The 27,859-nt window shown below is 36.5% G+C and overlaps 1 protein-coding gene across 1 annotated transcript in view; it reads right to left on the reverse strand.

Moving 5' to 3' along the window:
• Positions 1–6,959: 6,959 nt before the first annotated feature.
• LOC126369676 (protein amalgam-like) overlaps positions 6,960–27,859 on the reverse strand; it is an 85,156-nt gene continuing 64,256 nt past the window's right edge. Inside the window, exons 4-10 of the mRNA XM_050014236.1 lie at positions 26,755–26,913; positions 21,934–22,062; positions 19,767–19,904; positions 17,494–17,643; positions 15,128–15,223; positions 8,057–8,161; positions 6,960–7,371 (exon numbers count right to left, since the gene is read on the reverse strand). Of these exons, the coding sequence (XP_049870193.1) occupies positions 7,352–7,371; positions 8,057–8,161; positions 15,128–15,223; positions 17,494–17,643; positions 19,767–19,904; positions 21,934–22,062; positions 26,755–26,913 (797 nt within the window). The 3' untranslated portion in view covers positions 6,960–7,351. The remainder of the gene's footprint in view (positions 7,372–8,056; positions 8,162–15,127; positions 15,224–17,493; positions 17,644–19,766; positions 19,905–21,933; positions 22,063–26,754; positions 26,914–27,859) is intronic.

The following is a 27,859-nucleotide window of genomic DNA, read 5'->3' on the forward strand; positions in this document are numbered from 1 at the left end:
TCCTGTCATTTTTCAAAAACTTTTTAAAGAAAATAAACATAATTATTTATAATTATTTTTAAATAGTTGTAAACGGTGTGTGCACATAACCAAATTTACCCATCCAATATTAGGTAATATTATTAGTATTTTATTTGATAGTTTCATTATATAGAGTAGCTACTTTTTTGTCTAGGATGACTGGCGTCGAACTGTGCCTCAATTATTTGTCTGGTCTGTAAAGAATATCAGTCGCTGTCATTTCAGTCATTCACTGAAGTAAACAGAATTGAGTACCTATTATTCTTCTGATTATTCCTGCATTTGGATTATAAGTTAAACAAATAATCGTTTTTTAAGACCTAGAACCTATATTTTTAAGAGAAACCGCCATAATGTATTCGTAAGTTAGTCAAAACTCTAAATATTTTAAAGCACCATAAAACTTCAGATGAAATATGTGATTACATCGTAAATACTATAATTGTAATACAGGGTGACATCGTAACAAATACTGAGGGGGATGATTCTGACTTGATATCAAGTGGATTTTGCCAAAAAATTCATGAAAATTTTAATGTTTTTGAAATTATTTTCCGGTCCATACTTTTCCGACAGAAAATTCCACTTGATATCAACTCAGAATCATGACCTGAATCGTCCATAAAAATACCTCCAGGCTCCAGGCATGGCTCCAGAAATAGCCCAAGTAATTCCAGCCAAAATCATCCTCAAATGACTGAAACTTATTGTCAGGTTTCCCATAGATAGCTCTCCAAAGGTCGCAATTACCTCCCTCGTTATTTTCAGTATAATTTTAAGCCAAGTCTCTTCTAAACCTAAATACCAGGGTCGTGGTTCACGCCGCGACTTGTGCTTATGATCATTAGAATTAACATCATCTTGTAATTGTTTTGTGAATATTGTAAGTGATGTTATTATCTTGTTTTTGTGTGTGGCGTCCTTTTATAATAAAGAATTTCTATTCTGTTCTATACCAAAATAATAATTTGTTGTGTACCAAAATATTGGATTCGCATAACGGTCATGGTTTTAACGAAAACATAACTTTCAGGACAAAAGAAGACGAATTGAAAGAAAAACCAAAAAAAAATCGCAAAGTGTTTTGGGGTGAATGTTGTACGGCGTAAGTATTTATTTTCACACTTTGAAACCGTGTCACATTAACTTTTTTGACTAATTAAACCGTAAGTCTCATTAAATGTCAAATATGATAGTGCGACAGGGTTCTAAAGTGGGTAAATGATATTGCTCATGACTGTACACATAACATACATAATATAATATCACGACTATACCTCAATTGGGGTAGTCAGGGGTTCATCCATCGTAAGATGAACTAAGTTAAGTAAATCTCTATCGAAGTTGGCATTCATTAATTAAAACATACTTAACTTGAAACTTGCGGCCACTTCAGTTTGGATCTCCAAAGATAATAAACAGGATACTAATAATTATAATGAGGAAGTAAAGACTAAAAGCTGTTCATTTCCTTGCCCAAACCGCTGAACCGCTATGAATCCTTATCGGCACTTACCTAAAGGACATTAATTCATAGGTATGACTTTCACTTTCCACTCTTCTAGGATTCTCCAACGGTCTCTGTAGTCTAGTGGTTGAGCGTTCCAGTTGGGCCCACGATCCGGAGGTCCCGGGTTCGATTCCCGGTGGAAACATATCACAAAAATTACTTTGGTTAAGGTTAGGACATTACTGGCTGATCACCAGATTGTCCGATAGTAAGATGATCCGTGCTTCGGAAGGCACGTTAAGCCGTTGGTCCCAGTTACTACTTACTGATGTAAGTAAGTAGTCGTTACATGAGCCATGTCAGGGGCCTTTGGCGGCTCAATAGTAACCCTGACTCCAGGGTTGATGAGGTTAGGACTCCACCTCACAACCTACACGACAGAAGAAGAAGAAGCTCACGACTAAATATATTCCAAATGGGTAGCCGAGACATCCATCTCAAAATGAACTAAGTACCCACGCCGCACCGAGCTTTCTGTTAGACCAACGTGATGGGCCGTCTCTAATGGTCGAGCCAACCGCGTTTGCGAAAAGTGTACTTCAGATAAATTAATAAGTAACTCTTTGGTACAAGTCCTCCGTATCGTGAGCCCAGCGCTCAACCATTGGACCACGAAGGTCGTCGTAAGCTATGCTATGTTGAATAAACACTACAACTTCCTTTTATCATTTTAGATGCGGAGGAATATGCAGTGTCACCATTGGCTGGCTGATAGCAAACATGTTCCTCATTTATAGTGTCTTATTTGTCATTTTATTTACTCTCACTTTCATTTTGTTTGTTTTATTTATTGCGGGAGCCATTGACGATGGTAAGTTTTGGTCACACACGCACACAAACAAACACACCAATTTGGCGCCCATTTCAAACATTTTATACGCCAAATTCTACTATGACGTCAGTGAAAAAAAAAAAAGAACTAAGTGATTAACTTTATTAGTTAACTAAACTATGACTTGAAATATAATCTAATTAAATAAAATTATGTAAATTGGTATTTACACAAACTTACTTTAACTTAAAATATAAACTTGCATAGTGTATGTATAATCACTGATGTATACGTAAAAAATGGTAAAGGACAATATTTTTATAATTAACTATCTATGTATGATTTTGTTTCAGAAACCGTATGTAATATTTTGTTTGAAGAAAAGTAAACCGAATTATTTCAAGATTTTTTGTCTTTTTATTTCTGAGTAGATATTTACATACCCATGCATTATTGCACGCACATATTATGCCTACATACACGCATGCATGTAGGTAAACACGCACGCACGCAGACATACACGCACGCACGCACGCTTTATTTCTTTTGTTTTTATTATGGTTGGTAAGTAATAAAAAACAAAATATATTTTTCAATTTTATTTTATTTTTACAACTGAACATTTTGTTATAATTGGAGGGGGTCTTATTATATTTAAATATTTACAATACTTTGGGTCTGTGACATTGATAACACAAATAAGTATTTTTTAAACAATTTTAACAATGTGTTATGTGCAGCACAAAGACACTACCGTGCGTGTTGCATTATGTAGTTGTGATCTGATATTTCATATAATTACTATTGCAATAATACAGGCTGTTTGTTACACCATTTTCTATAACCGTAGCAAGGCATTTTCTATAAATAGGCCAATAGAAATGGTTGGTTTATGACGTAGCCAATAGTCAACGTAAGAGTGGTAAGATGGTGGTCGGCGGCGAAGGTATGTACGCCGCTCCCGTCGTGAACGGTTCCATACAAATCTATATGTTTGATTTGGCCGCTGCTACGCTCCCTACTGTCATCGACTTCGTAACCAAGGGGACCGTATGTGCTACAATTCCACGGACACATAAATATAGTATATCTTCGCATTGTTTACATATGGCAAACCCAGAACCACATACGGCAGATATTATGAAAATTCTCTAGGGGAAAACTATAATAGCATTATGAATAATGAACAAACATTCCATTGTATCCAATGTTCACCGATAGATAAACTTTAATATTGGAATAAAACGACCTTTTAATCTTGACAGAGAAAGGAACAAGGAGAATCTCTGAAGGGCCTTTGGCCCGAGTTTGTGGTATGGGATAATATACTTAGTATAATACAAGCAATATGTATTAATGTGATTTTAAGGGTTTGACAGTAAAACAAAATCTTTCGTTCCTACAGGTATTTAGGGTCAACGCAACATGTATTGACTATCAAAAAGTGGTTTTGGCAATGTTTTTGTACGCTGCTGCCATCACCTGATGGCAACCTTTTTTGCCTCTCATATTATCTTGCCAGGCTTGATATTAAATATTTGGTAAGATTTAAGAATGCATGGTATGGACATGTAATGAGGAGGGATGAAAGACATAGGTAACGAGGAAAGTTATGAGTATGAATATGGATGGATATAAGAGTAGAGGACGACACAAGAAAGTGTGGATGGATTGTGTAAAAAAGGATATGTGTGTGAAAGGTGTGAGTACCGAGATGACGACTGATAGAAATTAATGGACGAGGGATACATGTTGTGCCGACCCCACCTGTAGTAGGATAAAGGCAGGAGGATGATGGTAAGCTTTAAAAAGAAGATGTGCAGTTTTATTAGCTACACATCATCATTGGCCTTATAAGTCTGTTTCAGTCGATTTATGACGTCATTGTCTCGAAGAAATGCATTTTTTTTTTCACTTTTATTAGCTAAAACTTATATTTTACTTCTGTAGCTTCATAAAATTTAACCAAAATATACCGCCATTACTAAGGCAATTATGGACTATTGTACTCTAATTATAATTTGTGTAAATAAACAGGCCCTTATTAATATAAAAAATGAAACCGGTGTCGTACAAAGAAGTCAAAGAGTTTGCTCTGAAGTGAAATACCTTAATAGGATACACAGCCACGATAAAAGCTTGTCCTTAAACAAATATAAATGAATGAATAGGATTCTATTTATAAAGGACGGCAACTGCGCAATGTTAAATTTTATTTTCATATAAACTGTTTTGAAAAAGCAAGATTAGTAACTCTTGTAAGTAATTATAATTCAATACTTAAACAACTAAACCGTGGAAATACTTTATACAATAGGTACCTTTCGGGGACGGTACTTTTATTGAATTGGGTTGTGTACTAAGAAAGGTCTAAAACCACCGATAAACATTTTCTTTTTTCTATTTAACTTATTTATGAATTTTAAACAAGAAAAACGTAATAATAAGTCCGACATTTTATCACGTTTTTCTATGACGTCACATTGTTCTTTTTCGTACAAGTTCCATAGTAATTTCGTGTTTTGACATTAAATAGTAACTGATTTGACTAGTTGGAAACTAGCCTATATATCGATGTGGTAAAAACTACCGATAAGTCAAGTGGATTCTTGGAGACGAAGGGATGTCCCTATAATGATTTAATTAAATTTGAGGAAAAAGAAAACATTACAACAGGGTTAAAATGGCCACATCAAAGCAATTCATCTTCGAAAGCAATATTGCTATTTGACATTTGTTTGCATTGCGCACTTACTTTTATATGCGCAAAAATGTCAAATTGAAGCATTGCTTTCATAAGATGAATTGCTTCGATGTTGCCATTTTAACCCCCCAGATCAAAGAACATCAGATTCAAGAAATAATATTCATAAAATTACTAGTATAGGCTGGTAACCCATGTCAGGAATGAGTTGTCGCGTCGCTGTCGCGTCGTTTAGATACGCTTTTATATGCTTGACAAGAAGGTTTTACGAATCAGGGACTTTGTTGAACTTCAAGTTTACCGCAGAAACTTGAAGTTGTCAAAAACAAAAAATGACAACGGTAACTCTCAATAGTTTTATGAAATAAGTAAGTACCTAATCATCAAGGATTGATATTACGATAGACTGTTTGAAATTAGACAATGGTCCTCATTGATTCAGCGTTGGTCAATTCAGGGAGACCTTAAACTTCTATATCACAGACGACAGACAATAATGATCGGTTACAATAGAATTCATTTTTCTTTCCTGTTTTTTTTAACGTGACTTATTGTAGATTTGCCGGAGATAGCATTAACTACTTGGCCGGACAAATGAGGAGCGCTGAAGGCTCTTACCCGGTACAAAATTTAAGACAACAGGCCTGAGGGTGCCTAGTTGGGCGCGAACCTCGGCTCAGGGCGTCGTCTGAGAGGTAGAATATTTGAAAGAATTAATCGACCCTAGTGGGTCGATAGCGATAAGCGCTGAGGGAAATCGGTCGGGTCGCGAGCTGATTAGCCGCCTCTATGGCTAGAGTAATCGGGTCGTCGGGGCAATAGAACTCAATTTTCACAGAGTCGGTTAATACAACCGACCGTTTTACCCATTTAACCCGAATGCAGTTCACGAAAAGGACAACTGAAGCTCTTGACTGGATTAAAGCAGAAAAACTAATTATGCTTTTAGATTATGCAAGTACTATGTCCGGAAATCATCCTGATTGTACTCAAACTTTTCTTGCAAAAAAATAACTACAAATACGTTTTATATGTATTTATTCGTCTGCATATTTTCAAATAGTCTCAGGCTTGGGTATAATTATGTCCAAGGACTCAGATAGCTCATTTCTCGTCTACAAAATATAACACTTTTAAAATGTTCTTCATCTATTTTGTTCGTATATTGCCTGGAAGAAAATTCTTTTAGCAAAAGTCGTTATTAAACATAATATTTATGTAGAAATAGGCGATCCAATAGTTTTAAATAAGTAAAATAATAATACATTATACATATAAGTGTGTATCGTCGCTATCTTCTTCGATATTTAATTTTATAGTGTTCTATAAAGTGATATGACTTAACATCGTGCAAAATTATGTACAGCGTATACCTTAAGTCCTTAATTCTTTATTACCTATTCAAAACCTGTACAGGGCCATCTTTTGCCGAATATTGTTCACAATCATATTCATTCTTAACATTTTCAATAAAAATAGCCCTCTAGGTTTTATTATTGAATATTAATATTAAATTGTACATTTTATATCTATAATTCAAAATGTACCATTCAATATTATCTAAGTAATTATCAAATAAGAATTCTTATATTACTTTCTAATAATAATTTAAGTAAACAAATTAGATCGTACAGAAAATATTTTCGGGTTAGATTTTTGCTAGAAATGTATTTAAATACATAATAATAATACATCATTGAGACTTATTGTCGGGGATAAACTTACATTTTTTCACTATAGCTTGAACACCAATCTCTTTTATGCTTTCAACCCACGACACAATCAGAAAGTATGTTTTTTAATGGTCAAGCTGTAGTTAAAAATCGTATTTACAAACAACGGGTACTTTACAAATACAAATCTATATTATAATAAACAGAAGTTTTAAAAAGTAAAATCAAAGAAAGAAGGGTGTGTTTTTTTAATGTCATGTAAGAAATGTACTGTATTGGAGTTCCATGAATAAATAAATAAATAATAAATAAATTATTTCAGTAACAATAGGCCAGAAAACTACACGTGTCACACAAAAGTAGAATCACAAACATAAAGCATTATATAATAATTTATTAATAAAGAATAACAAACAAATAAAACATTATACACTTCAATTGCTAAACTAACACTCAACTTTGAAATTACGAAAATTTCACCGAACCTTGAGTCTGGAGTACCGTTCAACAACCATCGTTTCACTAATTGTTTTCACGAATTAAGTCCGCCTGAGGGCTAGTATAAAAGCGAGGGGCCACAGAGGCCACGGCCAGGGGGCGCAAGCTGGGGCTCTATCGTGGATGGGCGGCCAGCCATCGCTCCAGGGGGCGACGCCGCGCCCTGCTTCCGGTCAGATCGTTGTTGCCATTTCTGTTAACGAAACAAACGGATGATTCTACAAGATGAAATCGTTGGGTGGGTTCGGTCGTTACTCCGGCTGGTGTTGTTCTTTCTCTTTAAATATTAAATACCCTCGCCACCTATCACGTTGGTCTAATAGATATCTCGACGTGTTGATACTTAGTTCATCTTTGGATGGATGTACAATCAAAGAGCAAAAGTTCAGTCACTGATCCCAGCGAATTATTTGTAAACAGTGATGAAATAATGACGACTAATGCGTCATAATTATAAAATGTATGTTTTGTAGGCATTTTTAGTCTATTACAGAAACGACATGTAACCAACCGAGTTTGCATGACAACCACGCTGCGCGCCTGAAACTGACTTTTGTAGCTTATCGTATCTCTGACTATCTCAATTGGGATAAAGTCGTGAGTGTTGAATGAAGTATACAACTTCCTTTACAAACTGTTACAAAGTTTTTATTGTGATTGTAAGTTGGTAAAACAATCAAACTGAAGACACCGAGAAAAGGACTGAGGAGTTGAAAGCCTTGGTTTCGGAAGGTAATGTTTTGTAGACAATTCAAATCAAAGAAATGAAGGGGAAATGCAGACTGCAGCGGACGATGCCTTTCTTATGTTGTTCTTATAAGGAATGCGGATCAAACAAGGAAGTAAGAGGAATGCATATATACGTATATGTTACTTGCCAAGATTCTGCATTTGATGTTGGCTGAGCACGATGTATGAGTTGTCGAGTGTTGGGTCTTCCAGCACCCCGCGGTGGAGTTGCTCCAAATGTCTTTCAGTATCGTCTGGAACAAAATTCAACTTTAATAAAAATGCTTAAAGTAGCATGGAAAATGCTGCACCGACAAGAGCGTGGCTCTTAAATTGATGATGATGAAAAATGCTTCATCATCGTCGTTTCGTATTTGGATTTCGTATGAAGATTGGCTGCAAATTGTCTTCCGAATAGGTTTACATCATAAACAAATACAGAGTTATTTTTCACACCTTCAATAGCTTCAAGTATCTATGTGTGATAGTTCTGAACAACTTTACTCGACGGTGTGGTGGAGAATACTCCATAGCGTAAAATGGAGGTTGATTAAGGGAATACCTGTGGTAGTGGAACGTAAGTAGGCTCTTTATTTTATGTTACATAAACTATGAGTGAGTTAAACACGAAGCATGTTTATATCGCCTTAATAATAAAACTAAGAAAACGGATTATGACTATGACAGTACAGAATACCAGTATATAAGTAGTGTTAGTGACATCGTAACGAATACTGAGGGGGATGATTCAGATTCTGAATTAATATCAAGTGGAATTTTCCATCCGTTCTGTTTAAAAATAGATCACCTTTATTTCGCGCCTTCAGACAGGGAAAGACGTTACGTACTGTTTTTTATTCTTCTATCACCCTCGATCATCAGATAAATATTCAATATTCATGAAGCCAATGGAGAACTGAATATGAATGAAGAATGGAACAAATAGATAGGTATTCCAGTTGTTTATTTGGGAAGCAAAAGAAATTGATAGGTTGCCGGAGGATGGATTGGTAGTTTGTTTCCTTATTTGTTGAAAACAGTTTGGCCTTAGATGGAGCCTTTGTGAAATACGTTATAGAAATAACTACTGCATCATTCACAAATTGGTACTTATTCACTAAGATATTACATTTTAACACCAGCGTCTTAGCTCTCAGCGGTCCCCGACGCGCCAGTAATCAAATATTCTGGTAAACATAAGCACTCAATAATTATTTTTCGCTTTTTAAAGGCGTGCTTTTTCGTATGGCGTGGATTTCTTTTTAATTTTAAATTTAATTGTACAGATTCACCAGTTTTAAATGGTATTAAGACTTACTTTTTATCTCTTTGAACTTACTTATGTATTGTTTTACTCACTACATTTAACGTAGTAATTATATTCTCTTTGTACTGGATACGGCATAGGGCTAGTTTATATCTGAGATGTTTATTATTTTTGTTGGACACAAAGGAATTCCGTGTTGCTCTGAACAAATTCAAGAAATCACATGAAGAAAAAATTCATTTGACCAGGCTGTATGGCTATGTTCCTTTGCCTGCTCCTTCTCGGGGCAAAAACCAAAAAAAAAAGGTCAATGTCAAATGGTTTGACATTATTATTGTCAATCATTTTCTTGTCAACATTAATTAAGGATTATTATTTATAAACATTTACATATTTTTTTCGATCGAAGACTATAAATATAATAATTTTCATCATGATTAACAAAATGTAAGTAATTAAAACACATAATAACGGGTTCTTACCGCGTTTACTTAAAACAATGTATAAAATGTAAGTAATCCATCTCCATTTTCTGATTCAAAAAATGATAATATGCAAATAACTATCGAGCAAAGCTCAAAGTTTGGGTCTTTATATTTTATGATTTCATCATCGTTGGCCGATATTATTTTACAGTTAGGAGTTAGCATAATTTTTAAGCTACAATGTAATTAACTGTATAAAAAATAAAAATGATTATCTCAAAAAACTAAAATTTTCTTCACAAAATGAATACCTGATTTTTAATAGTGAAAAGATTCCCCGTCGATCTGTATATTCCGTTTTTCAAAAATCCGGATCCGAACATAGGATTTAGATACAGCTGGCCTACCCCTTCGAGGATACTAGCGTGCAGTATTGTGTATCTATTCCGTGGCGTAGATCTGATTATCTTTTACTCGTTCTTTTTAATTCCAGAAGAGCCTTAAAGCTTTCGAATTAAAGGGCTGTTTCATCACTAGCTTGATAAGTAACCTGATAGCTTTCCTGTCGGATAAGTGTTAAGTTCCAGACAGGCTATCAAGAAGTGGTTATGCTGCAGTCAAATCCGTTTTTAAGTCAAAATGGATTTTCCCTAGTTAAAATTAGTTTTGACTATAGGCCTTGGTTAGAAATAAAATTTTGGCATTACTCGGATGGACGCAGTATGGTCGCTTCCCTCGCTCGGCTCGTGTGTTGTTGTTATCGGCTTTTTAACGAAGCTAACTTAGGCTGTATAGTTTTAACTTAGCAAACACTAGTTTTAGCTAGAAAAAGGCTATTGCTGTAACAGTGACAACATCGTATTATTTGTTGTGATCAATCCTTATTTGTAATACTCTTCTCTTTCTATATTCATCAACTTTTTGCTACGTATTTCGACTCTGTTGTCAATATTAAATTATTATTTTCAGGGAACAAAATCGAGTGAAACCACGTGGTTTCATCGATTTTATTTGTATAACAGAGATGTTGACAGCGTAAGTAAAAGAATTTTACGCTCGCAATTTTAATCAACCTAGATAAAATAGATATTTGAAGATCGCAATATTTTAATAGCACAATGACCGGTCAATAGCTATCACGGTCTACGACATCGAGATATTATGTTTCAAATTATAATGATAATAAACAAGGTGTAATCCCCAAAATACTGAACATTCTAAAATATATCACATACACATTATAAAAAGCCGCAATATTCAACACATACAGGATGTTATTGACATCGTAACGAATACTGAGGGGGATGACTCAGACCATGATTCTGAGTTAATATCAAGTGGAATTTTCCATCCGCCCTGTATAGTATATCCAAAATGTTTTTCACGTCATCAGTTTTTACATCATCGAAGAATGACCCACCGATACTTGGATAATACCCGTATGATAAGAGAATTACCTCCTATAAGGAAAGAAAAACAAAAAGTGAAAATAATAATAAGCAATGAAGCCGCCTATTTTCCTTTTTCCCAGTAGTCTTACTATTGGGAATTAATCATAGTCATAATCATATTATTTATTGCGTTCCACATGGTAGAAAGTTGGTAATTAGGTTGGTAGAATCACGGTATGAGAAACCATAGGTATGCTCAATCCTATGACAAGCCGCTATTGCTAGCTCTTTGATGACGTAAGTGTTACCACTTTGTTACCATTAAATTGGTACCACCAACATTCCAAGGACGTAAATTTTATTATTGATTAAGTAAATTACTGACTGAATGTATTTAATTACTATTACTTATCATATATATAAAATTAATATTAATAAAATTAAAATTAAAATTAATATATCATATATAAAAAAAACATTATTAAAACTGTAAGTATACCTTTTACTAAAAGTTCAAATTTTTCTTCCAAGTAAATATAAAAACATTGGTGGGATGACGTCAGCTGGGCTAGCCTTAAAATGTTAGCTGTCACTTTTGAGCATACCTGTCGGGAGTGTCGGGTCTGCATGACAACCGCGTTTGACGTCCATCTACGTTGATAGCATTCGTATCGTTTATTGGTCCAAGCGCTCGATATAATTCGCCCAGCGCGCGGCGCGGTTGTCATGCAGACCCGGCAGGTCTTCCTATACCATGGGTAGAATTACCTTACCAATAGACTTACTGGTAAGACCACTGGGAACTGTGTACCTATAAAACCTCGTATAGTCCTACTCGTATGTAGACCTAGGTAATTCGTAGAGAACCTACATAGCGAACTTATTTTTCAATAGAATTACTTCATAAGTAATACCCAAACTTCTGTTGTACTTCTCTTTCATTATCTTCTTATTTCATTCTACACAATTCTTTACTTTCCGTTTTGCACCTTTTAATTGTTTTATAAATGTTTATATGTTTTTGTGTGCATAAAAGTAAATTTGAGTTGATGTTTTAATTTTCATAATTATTCCAACAGATGGTGTGGAATCATAAACGTCGGCATTGGATGGATATTTGCAAAACTATGTCTACTTCTAATTATTATATTCGTCTTCGTATTCCTGATCTTTATGATCTTATGGATATTTTTTGCCTTAGGAGCTATTCCAGCTAGTAAGTACGCCAAAAATATTAATATTAACTAGCTTATGTTTATACTACACAAACAAATCCTATCATCTGGTAAATTATATAAAAGCAAGTCTGTCTATAGACAGATTACCCGTCCCTTTTTTTTCAACGGATAAGAAAATTACAGGTATAACTTAAAATAAAATAAGATGGCATCTGCAGGAATTAGCACCAATAGCCACCTACATATAAATACCGTTTTGCTAGAAAGGAAGCATTCCCCCACTATTGACTTTACAATATTTCCGGCGATAGACAAGATATTGAAAAACACGTGAGGAAGTAAATGGATGAAGAAAACATATTCAATTACCCTATTATGTTCGAGTTTGTCTCGAGAACTGGCCCCTGAACTAACGATTTCATTTTACTAAAAGTTTCCTAAATAATGTTCTTACTGTTATGATCTGAATATCTCTAAGAAGAGTAAAAATGTACCCTGTAGCCACTAATATTTTAAAGTTGGCAAACTGATAGATAAATCACGCCTGAATTTCTTATTGGGGTGGATAAACCAGTCGTCAAAAGATAGACCAGCGGCCACATCCCCGGGCACTCAATACAAGCCACTACACATTGATGACGTTATCGTACACGTACACCTGTGTGTGTGACGGCTGACGCCCATACCATTGAATACTAAAGTAAGACGTAGTGTGGGGTAAACCTAGCTCAGCCGCTGGTGAGGAGCGGAGAGTTGCAGTTCTACACGTATTTAGTATTTATTATTCCTTATTCTATGGTAAAAAATAAACAAGCGGTAAATGTGACAGCCAAGCAAAGTTCAATCGAATTATTTGATATTTGGATTCAATTTCGCTTGGCTGTCAAATACTTATACAATAGAAAGAACATTCAAAAAAAACTTTTTATTTCTCTTTTGCTTTCGGCTTTTACTTTTATGTTTCCTGTGTGAACAATAAAGTATTTATGTTATGTGTATATAAGTATTTTTGTATATAAGCAAAGTTCAATCGAATTATTTGTTATTGTTTGTTATATTTCCGTGCTTCGGAAGGCACGTTAAGGCGTTGGTCCCGGTTATTACTTACTGATGCAAGTTAGTAGTCGTTACATGAGCCATGTCAGGGGCCTTTGGCGGTTTAATAGTAACCCTGACACCAGGGTTGATGGGGTTGGTAATCCACCTCACAACCCACACGATATAAGAAGATTTGTTATTTAGATTCAAGTTTGCTTGGCTTTCAAATGTTTATACACATATTCACTGCTTCGAACGCAGGAACACCGAGCAATGGAACGCAGTGTCTTATGCGTCAAATGAATCGACCGTGTGCGAAAAGTGTTTCGCAGTGTAGTGACACTGCGCTCCAAAACGGATATCACTGGGACTGGGTCGGACACGTTTGTCGGATGCATCCGGAGCGATGGGCACGGGTCGTTACTCACTGGATACCTCAGGGCGGGCATAGAAGTCAAGGAAGACCGCGTAAAAGATGGTGTGACGACCTCAATGCTTATCGGAAGGATTGGCCGGAGATCGCGCAAAGTCGAGAGGAGTGGAAAAATCAAGGGGAGGCCTTTGCCCAGCAGTGGGATCGAATAGGCTAAATAAGATAAGTTATATTCCTCTGATGTAGATGATATTTTCTTACTGTCTTGTTTCAGGTTTAATTGGTGAAATTCTTCAAAACATGGTGAATAAGGCGTTAAAGTCGTGAGACTGAATGTGCTTTTAAAATCCAAACCCCTTTACTTTTCTGTCTGGAAATCTCGGTCTTACGAGGTTGAAGTAGATATATAAAAAAAGTTTATTATTCTTTAAGTTTAGGAGCGTGTTATTATTATTAATAAATATAGTTTTATGATTACAAGAACGACGCAAATTTTATTATAATGTGTGTGTAGTAACTAGAATATTATTGTACATTCAAGAAAGGGTTTTATTGTCCGGAATAGTTCCAAATTTTTTGATGTGTATTATTTTTAGGGTTCCGAACGTCAAGCGGAAAAACGGATCCCTTATAGAAACACTTTATTGTTCGTCCGTCTGTTCATCTGTCTGCCCGTCAAGACCGTTTTTCTGGGGAGCGCGTGGAGGCAGTTTACATTAACTATAATAGGTACCTGTATCTGCGGTCCTTTGAAGCTATAAAAATCAATATTCGGAAATCCAAATGCACGGATTTTTTTATACCTTATTTTCATACTTTTCGTAGGGAAAAGAAAACCTGTCGAGTACTTTCCATATACCTAGAATCATGTTTGGTAAGAAAGGTTTTACTGCTTCTTAATTTTTGACGTACAAGTAAAGAGAAAAAGAAATCGGAGCTCTCGGTACGCGAGTCGGTGTCGCATTTCACCGGCTTTTTATTCTATGCTATAGACTTACCTAATTTACTTGCCTATATTTCTTCATTACTATAGACAAGGTTATAATGCGATCAAAGTTAAATACTTTATTTACTTATATACATAAAACATATAGAAAAAAAAATGGAAATGTTTTATTCAAAACATAGAAGGGAACCTACAAGGAAAGAGAGGAAGGGGAAGACCAAGAAGAGCTTACAATTGACATGGAACAGATTAAAGAGAAGGTGAACGTCGTGTCTTATAAGGAAGTGAAAGAATAGGCATTTGATAGACAAGAATGGAGAATGCTACACCGACAAGAGCGAGGGTAAAGAATTTGCATTTGATAGACAAGAATGGAGAATGCTACACCGACAAGAGCGAGGGTAAAGAATTGGCATTTGATAGACAAGAATGGAGAATGTTACACCGACAAGAGCGAGGGTAAAGAATTGGCATTTGATAGACAAGAATGAAGAATGCTTCACCGACAAGAGTGAGGGTAAAGAATTAGCTTGATAGACAAGAATGGAGAATGCTACACCGACAAGAGCGAGGGTCTTAAATTAGTAATGTGATTTACTTACATGGTAATGAAGTGGTGGGGGGCGGGGTGGTGGTTGTGGTTGTAGTAGTCGTTGTAGTCGTCGTTGTCGTCGTCGTCGTCGTAGTCGTCGTAAGCACTGTTGTACAGAAAAAAAACAATACAAGTACCATACAAAAGACAATATAAACAGCAGGCAGACTGTGTAACTTCCCCTATTGCACAGGACTTAAATACAGTAAGTGACATCGTAACAAAAACTTTGAGGGATGATTCAGATCCTGATTGTGACCATACTTTTGTTGTTGACCATGCAAAAGTATGGAACTGAAAATAATAAAAATAACAGTAAAATCATGAATTTTCCGTTCATAATTTCCACTTGATATCAACTCAGAATCATGGTCTGAATCATCCCCCTCAGTATTCGTTACGGTGTCACTAACATCCATACGTACTTGTATGTCTACTACGTACTTATACGGGTTGTAAGTGACATCATAACGAACTGCGAGTGGTGATTCAGCTCATTATTCATATCAGAGTTAATATCAAATGAAATTTTCCATCGCAAAAGTAGATAAGTAATTAAAAAAAAAAACACAAAAATAAAAAATAATCCGACGGAAAATTTCACTTAATACACCCAGAATTATGGTCAAAATCATCTCCCTCAGTATTCGTTACGATGTCACTAACACCCTTTATAGCAGAGGAGTGGAAACCACGCAAGCGCCTCTTGAAAAAATCATAAGTCATTCCGGGTACAAATTGAGACCACAATTTTTACCTGGCGTGCTTTTGTTAACAAAAATCACACCCGAATGTGATTTATCACAACGTGGTTTTCACTAAAGGTGACGGCGTGGGAGTGGGTGTATTGTATTCCTCACACCTCTCCCACCCATGCCTACCCGGAATACAAGTGTGGTGCTATGTTATGTTGTCAAACTTCCCGTCCAAGATTACGTGGACTTTGGTTGATGCAGTAATTGGGTAGTTTCCTAGGTCAAAGATAAATGCTGAAATTCTGATTACTAAATAAAAACAGAGACCTAAAGGTGGCAAAAAGTGTTTTCTTAACTTTACTTTGCCTAACTTCGTTAAATTATTTATGAATTTTAATAAAGAAAAATGTGCGACATTTTGTCACTTTCTATGACGTCACGGGTTGCTTTTTCATACAAATTCCGTAGTCATTTCGTGTTTTGACGTGTAGTAAAAAGTAACTGTATTGACTAGTTGGAAACTACCCTATTATACCTACATGAATGACAATACATATACAATAATGTACGCTACATTATGCGTCGCCGTACGTAAGCCGGATTACATTCCATCTGTGTCAAGTTTCATTCAAATCGGTCCATGGGCTTAGGCGTGAAAATCTAGACCGACAGTTATTTTTATAAATCTTTCACTTCTACTAAGTATCCAACTGATCACAAAATACGGTGGGTATCAGAACAAATTTTAATCACGTGGCCGACTGGTAACTATTTCTTAATTCGTGCTGGCGGTGCGTGAGGCGGTTAACACATCAAAATTGTCATCTGAATCAGTCTAGCGTAATATATTATGCGTACGGTCACGAGCATTAATATGTATACACTTTGGTACCATGTCACATTAACTTTTTTGACAAATTGAACTGTAAGTCTCACTAAATGTCAAATATGTTAGTGCGACAGAGTCCTAAAGTGGGTACATTTTATTGCTCATGACTGTACATACAGAGCTACTTTGCTCCGGTAACAGTTAAGATCACGGAATAGAAGAAAGCTGTTGGAAGGGCTAAGGGAGCGCGAAACGCGCGCTGTACAAGTATGAACAAATAGTTTATACTTCAACTTTGCTCTCCACTCGTCCGCAAACTTTACGACTCACGGAGCTTCGCGATAGTATATTAAAGGTCGTCTTGTGAATTATAACCCGCACGGCAAAATATCAAATATCGACTATCATGCAAGGAGATCCCTTACCACAGAACACAAAAATTTTAGTATGATCGGTTATTTATCAAAAACTAAACTACTTTTGTATGCCTTATCTTACAAAATTGGAGTCTGTCACATACGACATTACCCGTAAAGTAGCTATGAAATTTGAGAAGAGTAGAGCTATCGTAGTTATCTGTTTGCAGGAGGTAGTAGTAAAAGTGGGCTTGAACCGGCGACAGCGGTTCTCATACAAAATGCGCGTTAGGGCCTTTCCAACCTCTTTCTCATGGTATAAGAAAACCAGGTATGCTCAATCCTATGACAAGCCGCCATTGCTAGCCATTGATGACGTAAGTGTTACCATTAATTGGTATCTCCAACATTCCAAGGATGTAAATCGGACGGTTTGGATTTATTATATCATTATCTTCTTTCTGGATTAATATTATGTATGATTTCGATTACTTACTATGCAAATACAACTCCGCTTGCGCCCGTCCAAGGGAGTTCTCGACATGGCACCTGTATGCGCCCGCGTCGTCCCTCGACATGTTTGTCACCAGCAGCGTTAGAGTATGTCTGTAGCCTCGCGTCGACATACTTAGGCTGTGTTTTGAGCCTAGACAGGAAAAAAATAAACCTTAGATTTCTGCTAATTATTTATTTTTTCTTAATAATAAACAAGTTTTCTAAAGTGTTGGCTACAAGTAGGGGTCTAACTACACAGCGGAATTACTGTCGCTGCGTCATTAAAAAAAAAATATAAAAAAAAAACCCGACTGCACATTCAAAAGAGGAAAACAAGAATACAGTTTAATCAAATGCTAAAACCAACCTATGGGTATACCGTTTAAACAATATAAAATGTACTACGAAAAGTATTCATAATCGATAGTTAAATAAATAAAAACTTGTTCTACTAACTAAACCAGTTATTATTATATTTGTACAAAATTTTCCTGTACCCAAAGGTTGCCTGGAAGAAATTGCTGCATGAGCAATAAGGCCGCTTGTTGTGCTTTTCTGTTTATGTTGTCCTTATCTCTGTATTTTGTGTCCATTGTGCTCAATAAAGTATTTTATCTATCTATCTAAATAAAACTTATAACTTTTGATGAAAATTTTCGCATTCATAATTTAATTTCAAAATATTTATTTCGGAATCTAGTCCATATTATGTTAGTAACAGAAAGCTTATTCTAGTATTAGTAACAAATTAACATAAAAATAAGGTACATGGGACAATAATATATAAGTACATTCGAAAAACATTACATTTTACATTTATTGTCAAATAAATTCAGTTTAACAATTGTCTGCCTAAACCGATGTTATAAAAGATGTAATTGCTGAACACTGCTTCCTGAGATACAGGTCTCCTAGTTCATGTAGCAGGGTTATACTTCTGTAGCATTTGTGTGTCCTAGCTGTAGTACCCAATGTTGTGTCGATCTTTTTCTATGACAATAAACAATTATTTAATTATTTTATTATTACCCTCGTCAGCAGTCGCATAAAAAATATGGCGCCACTGCAAAATGAGGGACTTCCTAAAAGCCACCCCATTTTTGAGTTAGTTTACCCATGCGAAATAACAAGACCTATATTTAGACTGACACCTCGCTACTACTTACGCAACTATCTTTATGAAAACATTTAATCAATACGCACGCGATATACAAATATAAGTACTACTGGAAGCGTTCAATATTATAATTTTCCAAGAGCAACTTATTATTCCAAGCTTAACACAACTCACTTGCGCAAGTTATTACCGCTTGAAGAGACGAGTGTGTTTTCCGAAGTAGAGAAATAACTCTCTCGACCAAATAACAAGATTTGCGAGCCGCTTAGAACCCACAGAGGTAATAAACAAACATTACATCGCCCAGCTTGGCAGGGGAATGATATAAAATTTCATTCTCCTGCCAAATGAATTTGTAGCGCCAAACATTCAAAATTCAACGCTCGAGGGTTATAAATTGTACTCATAATGGTTCAGATATTGGACAAGGCGCCGGATTACTCGGGGGATTGCCGAGCAAGGAATGGATCTAAAATTTATTTTAAAATTGGTTTATACCTACTCTTTTTATACGTATGCCTAACTTGATAACTGTTTCTAGTACCTATAACTAAGTATACCCAACTAAGTAGAGGATATTCAGCAATTATTTAGTGTTTCGGAGAACTTTGGCGATGTCGACCTACTTTATTAGACCGCGTTATGACACATCATACGTACTAAAGCACTTTTTAAAGAAATAAATTCTACGTAGTTCTTTCTAAGGCTCGCGATTATTCATTGTATTTTCATGCGCCATTATATTCGCATCCTAAAACATGATGTACTAATAATGAGAAAATAAACTAAAAGTAAGTTTCTTTTGGAAAAGGGCAACAAGTTCGCAAAGGGTCCTACACTATGTAAACATTTTCAAAGGGTATTATTAAAAGGAAGCAAAATAGTTTTCCGACGTCATTCATGTGCTTATAACATCCAATATTTGTTACATTATTTAAAAGAAAGTAAAGAAAATAAAGAAATTGTTATGGATTTTATTCCATATTTTGGTATGTACTTACTTAGTAACTAAAAAGAAGTTTGGAAGGGAATGACGTCAACTGAGAAATCACTTCAAATATATAATACAAACCATGGTGTAGGGAGATACTGGTCTTCTAGACATCAATGTTTAGTTTGTTTTTGATACCATTTAGCTTTCGTAAAATAGGACTTACCATTGACAAGTCTCTGTTCACCATTCAAGGTCCAGTAGACCTGAGGAGGAGGGTAGGCTTCAGCGGTGCATTGAAGGCTGATGGCGCTCCCATATAACGCTCGCACCGCCACCCGCCCCGCCCAAACTGACGGGCTGACTGTAGGGTAACAAAGTTGATATTAGTATTAAGGAGAAAGCACAATTCAATACAATGTAAGTAATATTATAAATGCCAAAGTATCGATATCCGTCTGTTACGCCTGCACGACAAAACTACTAGACCGATTTTGATGAAATTTGATACAGAGATAAATTAGACCTTAGGAAAGAACAAAGGATAGATTTTATATTGTAATTAAAGAGTGGAATAAACATGCTGCCGATGACCGAATTCCCGTGGAAAACTAGGACGACTATATTTTAATACTTGCGCATTAACTTTAACAAAAACCTCAATACACGTCGGGAGATGGAAATCGCATTGAACTGTCAAAATTAAATGTGATATGACAACATCGTGACTAAATTTAGACCAATTTAGACCACCAGTAACGCATTTTCTAACCTTAACTAGGTCTAAAATGCGAAAAGTAACTGAAAACAAAGATTGCGAAGCCCAAGAGGGATCAGGTCTGAGTTATTTACAACATTATATCCGGATAGGACGACAAAGTCAGTCACAGAATGGACACAGAATCGTTGGACGTGACATGGATGCTTTTGAAAGAAAGTGGAGAAATCTCTCAGGAGTTAAGGACACAAAAGGATGGAGACGTAGGGGAGACCTGCCCAGCAGAGTTATTGTAGATTTGCCGCAGGTGGCATTAACTACTTGGCCGGACAAATGGGGAGCGCTGAAGGCTCTCACCCGGTACAACGTTTAAGACTACGGGCCTGAGGGTGCCCAGTTGGGCGCGAACCTCGGCTCAGGGCGTCGTCTGGGATGACAAAATATTTGAAAGAATTAATCGACCTTGGTGGGTCGATAGCGATAAGCGCTGATAGAGGGAAGTCGTCGACCACGCCGGCTGAGTCGGTATCGGGGTCTTGAAGTGTTTGGTGTCGCGAGCTGATTGGCTGCCTCTATGGCTAAAGTACTACTTACTTACATCAGTACGTAGTAACCCGGGACCAAGAGCTTAACGCGCCTCCCGAGACACAGACAATCAGGTGATCAGCTTGTAATGTCCTAACCAACTTTAGGATCACGAAGTGATTTTTGTGATATTTCCACACCGGGATTCGAACCAAGGACCTCCGGATCGTGAGCCTAACGCTCCACTGGACCACGGAGGTCGTTAATAAAAACGGGACAACACTAAGGAGATGATGATTAGACTAGAGTAAAATGAGATTACGCAGGCACTTCTCTACCGGATTAGGAGACAGATACATGAACATTACAGAAATTCTCATCCGCAGAACACTCTCGGGATTTTTCTAGTTCAATACTCTTACAACTGTAGATGTCGCCACTTAAAAGCAGTATAAATGTAAAAGACAAAAAGTCAGATAGCTTCAAAGAAACAACAGAAGTATTGATTGTCGATAAATAGCCTGGAGCATCACAACGGATATCACTTTCGAAGACACGAGACGACGATGACATTTCAACGTTATACTCGTTATTTCCTTTATTGCTATAACAACGGCAAAGAAATTTTACTTTATTTTCTGTATATTTTCACCCGTTTCTTAAATTGTGATCTTTTTTGTCCATATTTACACGTGTAAGTACAGCATTTACGTTGAGATTATTGTGAACAGAGTTTCCTCCTTGTTTTCCGTATAACTCAAAACATCGCTAGGTATTCTTATGGTTTTGTCTTGTTGCTCGCTTGCTTAAAGAGCATTCGAACTTTACTAACACGAAGTACCCTTAAAAACTTTTACTTCGGATATTTTTAGAACGTTGAATCATTTTATTAGAAAGTTAAAGCAATTAACTGAGCGTCAGCGTCTTCTCTCCTTCAGCGCTCAACTCCTTCAGTTCACTCAAGGCAACTTCTCTCCCTCAAACTCCTCTCTAACAATGACCTAAGCTGAGATGGTGTGAGTCCAGAATGTCTTCGTTTTTTATCGGGTGAGAGCCCTCAACACCTTCTGCGTTTGCCTACCGAAGTGCCTAATGAATGCTACGCGTGGCAAATCTTCAATAAGACACATTAAATGCATATTACACTTACACATAATGTTGATCTGTATTCTCTTGCTGACTGAAGGAGGCACGCCGTTGCTGGCTATACAGAGGTATGCTCCTGATATAGTGCGCTCCACCGCACTGATGTTCAACCACTGCCCACTCCATTTTGACACTAAAAATAAAATCAACTGTAGTTGTATCATGGAATAAAGAATAATGCTACGAACGTATAGAATGATATTATGTGGATAACCACATTATATTTACAATTTATTTTTAAAAAAATCTCTTAATTTCGTATTCTCTTCCATGTAATTGCAATTCAACGCGTGATACGAATACCCTTAAATTACAAAGGTATAATAATTTTAGAGGTATAATATACAAGTACACACACTCCCCGCTAGCTATGCTTAAGTCCCATGTAATAGGTGCCTATTACTATTAACCGGGCACAAATCCTGGAAAGCATACGATATCATATCAATCAACATATCAATTATCTGTGATCCAAACAGGAAAATCAAAGTCATAAAGTCAAATTGAGCGACATATTATGGTTTAATGTAAGTCACGCGTTCTCCGAACAGGATATCATAGCTAACAAAATGTTAGTGACATCGTAACTTTGATGGATGATTCAGACCAGAATTCTGAGAAAACATCAAGTGGAATTTTCCGTCGCAATATTCATGATTTTTTGGGTTTATTTGGGTTTACAGGTAAACAAAAGCAGCGCATATAACATCCCACTGCTACTTATAGGGCTCCCTTCCTTTTCACGGTCTGCCCGGTACCGCATAGCCAAATAGAGCATACTCCACCACGCTGCTCCATTGCCGTTTAGAAACACTCAGACTCGAAAAACTACATTTTCCTAAATTGACCCGGCAAAGAATCGAAACGAGCTCCTCTGGTCAAAGTGTCTTTTACAATAAGGTACGAAAGGAGGTCGTATAAATAGCCTCAATAGACCGGAACTTGCAAACTATTCAAGCTTTTGTCAGCTATTTTCGTTTCGCTTTTGAAATCTCTTAAATGCGACTCTCCCAGCAGTTTGACCTGTAGACTCTTGAATTGACAAGATTTATGATCCCACCGAAAACTTGTGACTGTTTTATTGACGTCTGGAATAAAAATGGCGGCGGTCCTGGGTAATAAATGTGTTTCCTTAATCGGCTAGATGGTAAGAAGGCCCGTATCGTTGCGTTTATCGACGCTTAGTGACCTAATGCCTCGTTACTGCTGGAATAGGAAACGGAAAGAGGTTTTAAGGGAAAATATCGCACCAGATAACACGGATTGAGTCGTCATGGGAATGGAATAAAGAAAATGCTTGGTTCTCGGTAAGAAAGAATTCTTACATTCTTATTTACGAATAATCTGACATTCTTTGCATAATCTAAAACAACACAAGAACTGAAGTAAATAAAAATATGATAAATATAAAGTGCTAATTTACGTAATTATAAATCCCAGAAATATAAATTACATTGGAATTAAAATATCAAGTATAAAATGTATTCATAATTAAACCTTCCAGTAATGGTTAACGAAAAAATAACACTTAATAATTGCGCATAATTGTGAAACATAATAGGTACGTAACTTGCAATGAAAATTCCCTCAGAAATATTATGATCATTTCGAGGAAAATTGCATCAGCAGGAAATTGTTAAAATAAGCCTGATATCAGATATAGGCACATTGAAATACTTATTACTTTCGACAATAACAAAAAAAAAACAATAATGACGTAGGTATCGAAGATCATTTTAAAATTAGATGTTTACTTTTTGTCGTTCACTCCAATGATATTGTCATTGTGCATTGCATTGATGTATAATAAAATGTTACTATCTGGTGTTTTGTGTATTTCCACGGGATAGGTTTGATAATTGATAATTGAAGTCATTAACAAGATATAGAAGTACACCAGCGGCGGTTCTCATGTCAGGATGGCCTGTGTATAAGACTTTATTCGTGTACTTTTTCTCTGGTTAGGTACTATTGAATAAAGTTCAGGTACAGTTTTCCAGAACATATTTCATCAAGACACAGGACCTGATGTTCACCTATCTTAAAATCCTATTATATACTGTATAGGTTACCAGAAGACTATTTGCAGCCACTCTTGAAGACAAATTACTTGGTTATCGCCCATACATCATGTTGTGAGGTCTGATAAGCACCAGTCATCTGAGTTCCTCGTTCCTCGCCAGCAAAGAAGTTTCGGTAGGAAAGCACAACTTCCCATTTCCCCGGAAAGGAATGTACCACCATTGCCCCATCAAAGCAATTTAAAAAAGAAAACAAAAGAGCGTCCACGAATGAGAGCATTGGATAAATGAAAACAATTCGTCCAAAAGGTACGCAAAATTGTTCAAACGAAGTTGGCGAGCTCACAATGGAAATGAGAGAGTTTACATTCAATTCGGAGACAGTAGTTTGTTGTACTTCTGTGCCAGTTGCGGCTGTGACGTCAGCAGGGACAGTGGGGACACAGGGGACAGTGGGAACAGTTTTTGTGTTTGTTGCTACTGGATAACTGTGATTGCTGAAGTTTGAACAGTTACTGTATCCATTGTTCTTGTCGAAATCAGAATGCAACTCGTATTTGAGTTGATAACGAATTCTGAAGTTCGGAATTTAAACGGTCGTGTTCTAGCTCTATTTCACCAGTAGTTTATATGTAAAGTTGCAGACCGCACATTTGGACTTTGTTATAAACTAAATTCATGTATCTTTATTATGTGGTTTGTAATGTAGTGGCTGACCCATTTGTAATCAGCCTTTATTAATCACTGCCGGACTGAACTTTTCCCAAAATACGCCACAGAATTGTGGTTAGCCGGAAATTTGTGCCTCAGGTTATAGACCCTTCAAAATTCGAAAATACTGATTTGGCAACAATACGACCGTGATTAGTCATAGAAAAAACGGATGGTCGCATTCACTATCAGGACGGGTAGAAGTCATCAATAGGTATACCAAAAGACTGGTGCTTCTACGATGGACTGGACTAGACTACTAATTTAAAACAGAAAACGTTTATCCCCTTGTCTTTCCGGAAATGTTGTCTGACAGAGGGATTATATCCTCTCTAACATGATAGACAACTGTAATGTACAGGCTGATCCTGTGTTACCATCGTACGTCTTTGTATTAAAAATGGCTACAAGTTGTGATTGATTACTTGTAGCTCTACCCATTCCATCAGGAATTACGGGCATAAGCCTATGTATGAACTGAAGCATTATACAGGGTGTTAGTGACATCGTAACGGAAACTTTGAGGGATGATTCAGGCCATAATAATTGAGTTGAGTTGATATCAAGTGAAATTTTCCGTCGCAAAAGTATGGAACGGAAAATAATTTAAATAAGCTCTAAAATTTTCATGACTTCTCCGACAGGAAATTCCACTTGATATCGACTCAGAATCATGGTCTGAATCATCCCCTTCAGTATTCGTTACGGTGTCACTAACACCCATACCTACTATATATGTACTGTATATGTATGGCTACTGTATATGTACTTGTATGGGATGTAAGTGACATCGTAACGAATACTGAGAGGGATGATTCAGCTGATTATTCTGAGTTAATATCAAGTGGAATTTTCCATCGCAAAAGTATAGAATTGAAAATAATTAAAAAAAACTAAAAAAATAACATGAATTTTGCGACGGAAAATTCCACTTGATATTAATTCAGAATCATGGTCTGAATCATCCCTCTGAGTATTCGTTACGATGTCACTAACACCCTGTATACTAGGTATATACTAAGGTTTTGTTTGGAAAAGTCAAAATTAAGTGTTTAGTCATTGAAGTTAAAAGCATTCTATTTGAATTCTCGGCTGGTAGAAACATTATGTTATAAACTGTGTACATTAGAAGTCTTGGGTCTAGAGCCTTACAATCTGCATAGTGCATGCATAATATCGCTATATTGTGCAATCTACCCGCTGACACACGCATACATTAGTCTAAGCTTTTCCCATCGTCTATTTAGTGGAGTCAATAAAGGGTTTCACTTCTAACTTGTCAAGGACAGGTCCGATTTGTGATGATTCCGACATCTTGAGTGGGGCAAATAAATATTTCGGTCACATAAAAAACTGATTGTTTTCTTTGTTATTCCAATGATTTGAAGTACTTTTTTGGTTCTGTACTCAGGTTGAACTTTAACATCCTTTAACAGACAAACGGACAGACACAAAAACGGTTTAGGGGTACTAATCGGAAGCCGTCTCAGTGCAAAACTAGAAAGTGCTTCAAATCCGTTTTTCATTGAAATAAAGAAAAAATATTTTTTTACATGATCGAAATATTTATTTGCCCCACTTAATTTTAAATGATATAAGAAGTACCTCTACAAAAGAAAAAAACATCAAAATCGGACCTGCCCCCAGGGGCAGGTCCAGGTGCAGGGGTAACTTCCAGAAGTTAGTTAGGAAACTCCATCTTTATTGACTCCATTAATTAGATATGCTGCACACGGCACGTTCGTTGAGGTTTGTGCTCACGTATTTGAATTGTTTCCATGGCAGACCCAACTAGTTGACCACCTAGTTCCGCCTACAACGGAGAGATGGCGCGCACATCATTCAAAGCACTCCTGAATCGCGCTAACAAAGTTTGCACAGCGCGATGCACATAATACAACTTCCAACGTTCAAACACATACAAACACAGATAGGTACATACATAATCTCTCCTCCGTAACCCCTAATGTCCACCACAGAGCCACAAGTAATCACAGACAACTTGCAGCCCCTGTTGATACAAAGTCCTAAGGTGTATTATTATGACAAACCTTATGGTGACAAGGGGTCTAATCGTTTTATTATTAACTCACCTAAAGTCTGGTTATCAACCTTGAAGTGTCTGGAGTCCTCTCGCCTCCAGTTGATGGTTGGGTCTGGTGTACCATTGGCGACGCAGCTCAAAGCCGCATCTTCTCCTTCCTTCACTAATACTTCACTACTGCTCGCTTCATCGTCTATGTCCGGTGGAACTGATAACAAAACAAAAAATATTCCATATCAAAACATGCTGCGTAATTCTTCCGTCAATGAAAGCACTCTAATCAATAACTACTCGTCTGTCAGTACGCAGGTCCCAATCAGACATATTGGAGTCAAACAAAACAAAGGAAGTGTGTACTTTGTATGTTGGAGCTAATATCAAAATCCACTGAATGGATATACATTTATGCATGCTATATTTACTGTCATAAGCTGCATTTCTAAAAGACTATACTTAGTTTACTGTGAAAACTGTAGCCAAACGAAACCAGGTCGAGTCACTACTCGTGGCGATAAAAAATAATTATGTCTCTCTTTTTTATTCGTCTTTTACTTTGCTAGAAAAACGATATGGTACAGGCATATTTGTTTACCTTCTAAAAGCTTTTAGCTTTTCACAAGACATACTTAGAAGATGTCTTACGATCACATATCCTTAGATAGTTATGAAACATAGTGCTAAAATGCTTCGTTGGATACGTTTTTTTTTACATTTAAGGCATCTATAAAATACATCAGTTTCGTCTTTTGTTTGGTGAATAGAACTTTCTTACAAAACACTTTGTTTCACTCAACTAACAAACAAGTGAAGTCTTAACGCCTTTCTACAACATTAATTAACGCGAAGAGCCAAGATTCGTTTAATATGAAACTAAGTTTCACTTTGTTGCTGTTGGATCGTTTCTCTAACTTGATTGTATCAATAGCTAAGAACTCAAGCCGGCTTCGGCTTCGATAAAATGTTTTTTTAGGGTAGACAGTGACCAGGGAATTTCTACTACTGATACACTTTATTATTTTACCTTTGCTCATAACAACACATACATAAATAGCCTCTTTACGTCCCACTGCTGAGCACAGGCCTCCCCTCAATCAACCGAAAGGGTTATGGAGCATACACCACCACGCTGCTCCACTGCTGGTTGGTGGAGGCGT

This window comes from Pectinophora gossypiella, chromosome 9 (assembly GCF_024362695.1).
Source record: "Pectinophora gossypiella chromosome 9, ilPecGoss1.1, whole genome shotgun sequence".
Classification (NCBI taxonomy): Eukaryota; Metazoa; Arthropoda; class Insecta; order Lepidoptera; family Gelechiidae; genus Pectinophora; species Pectinophora gossypiella.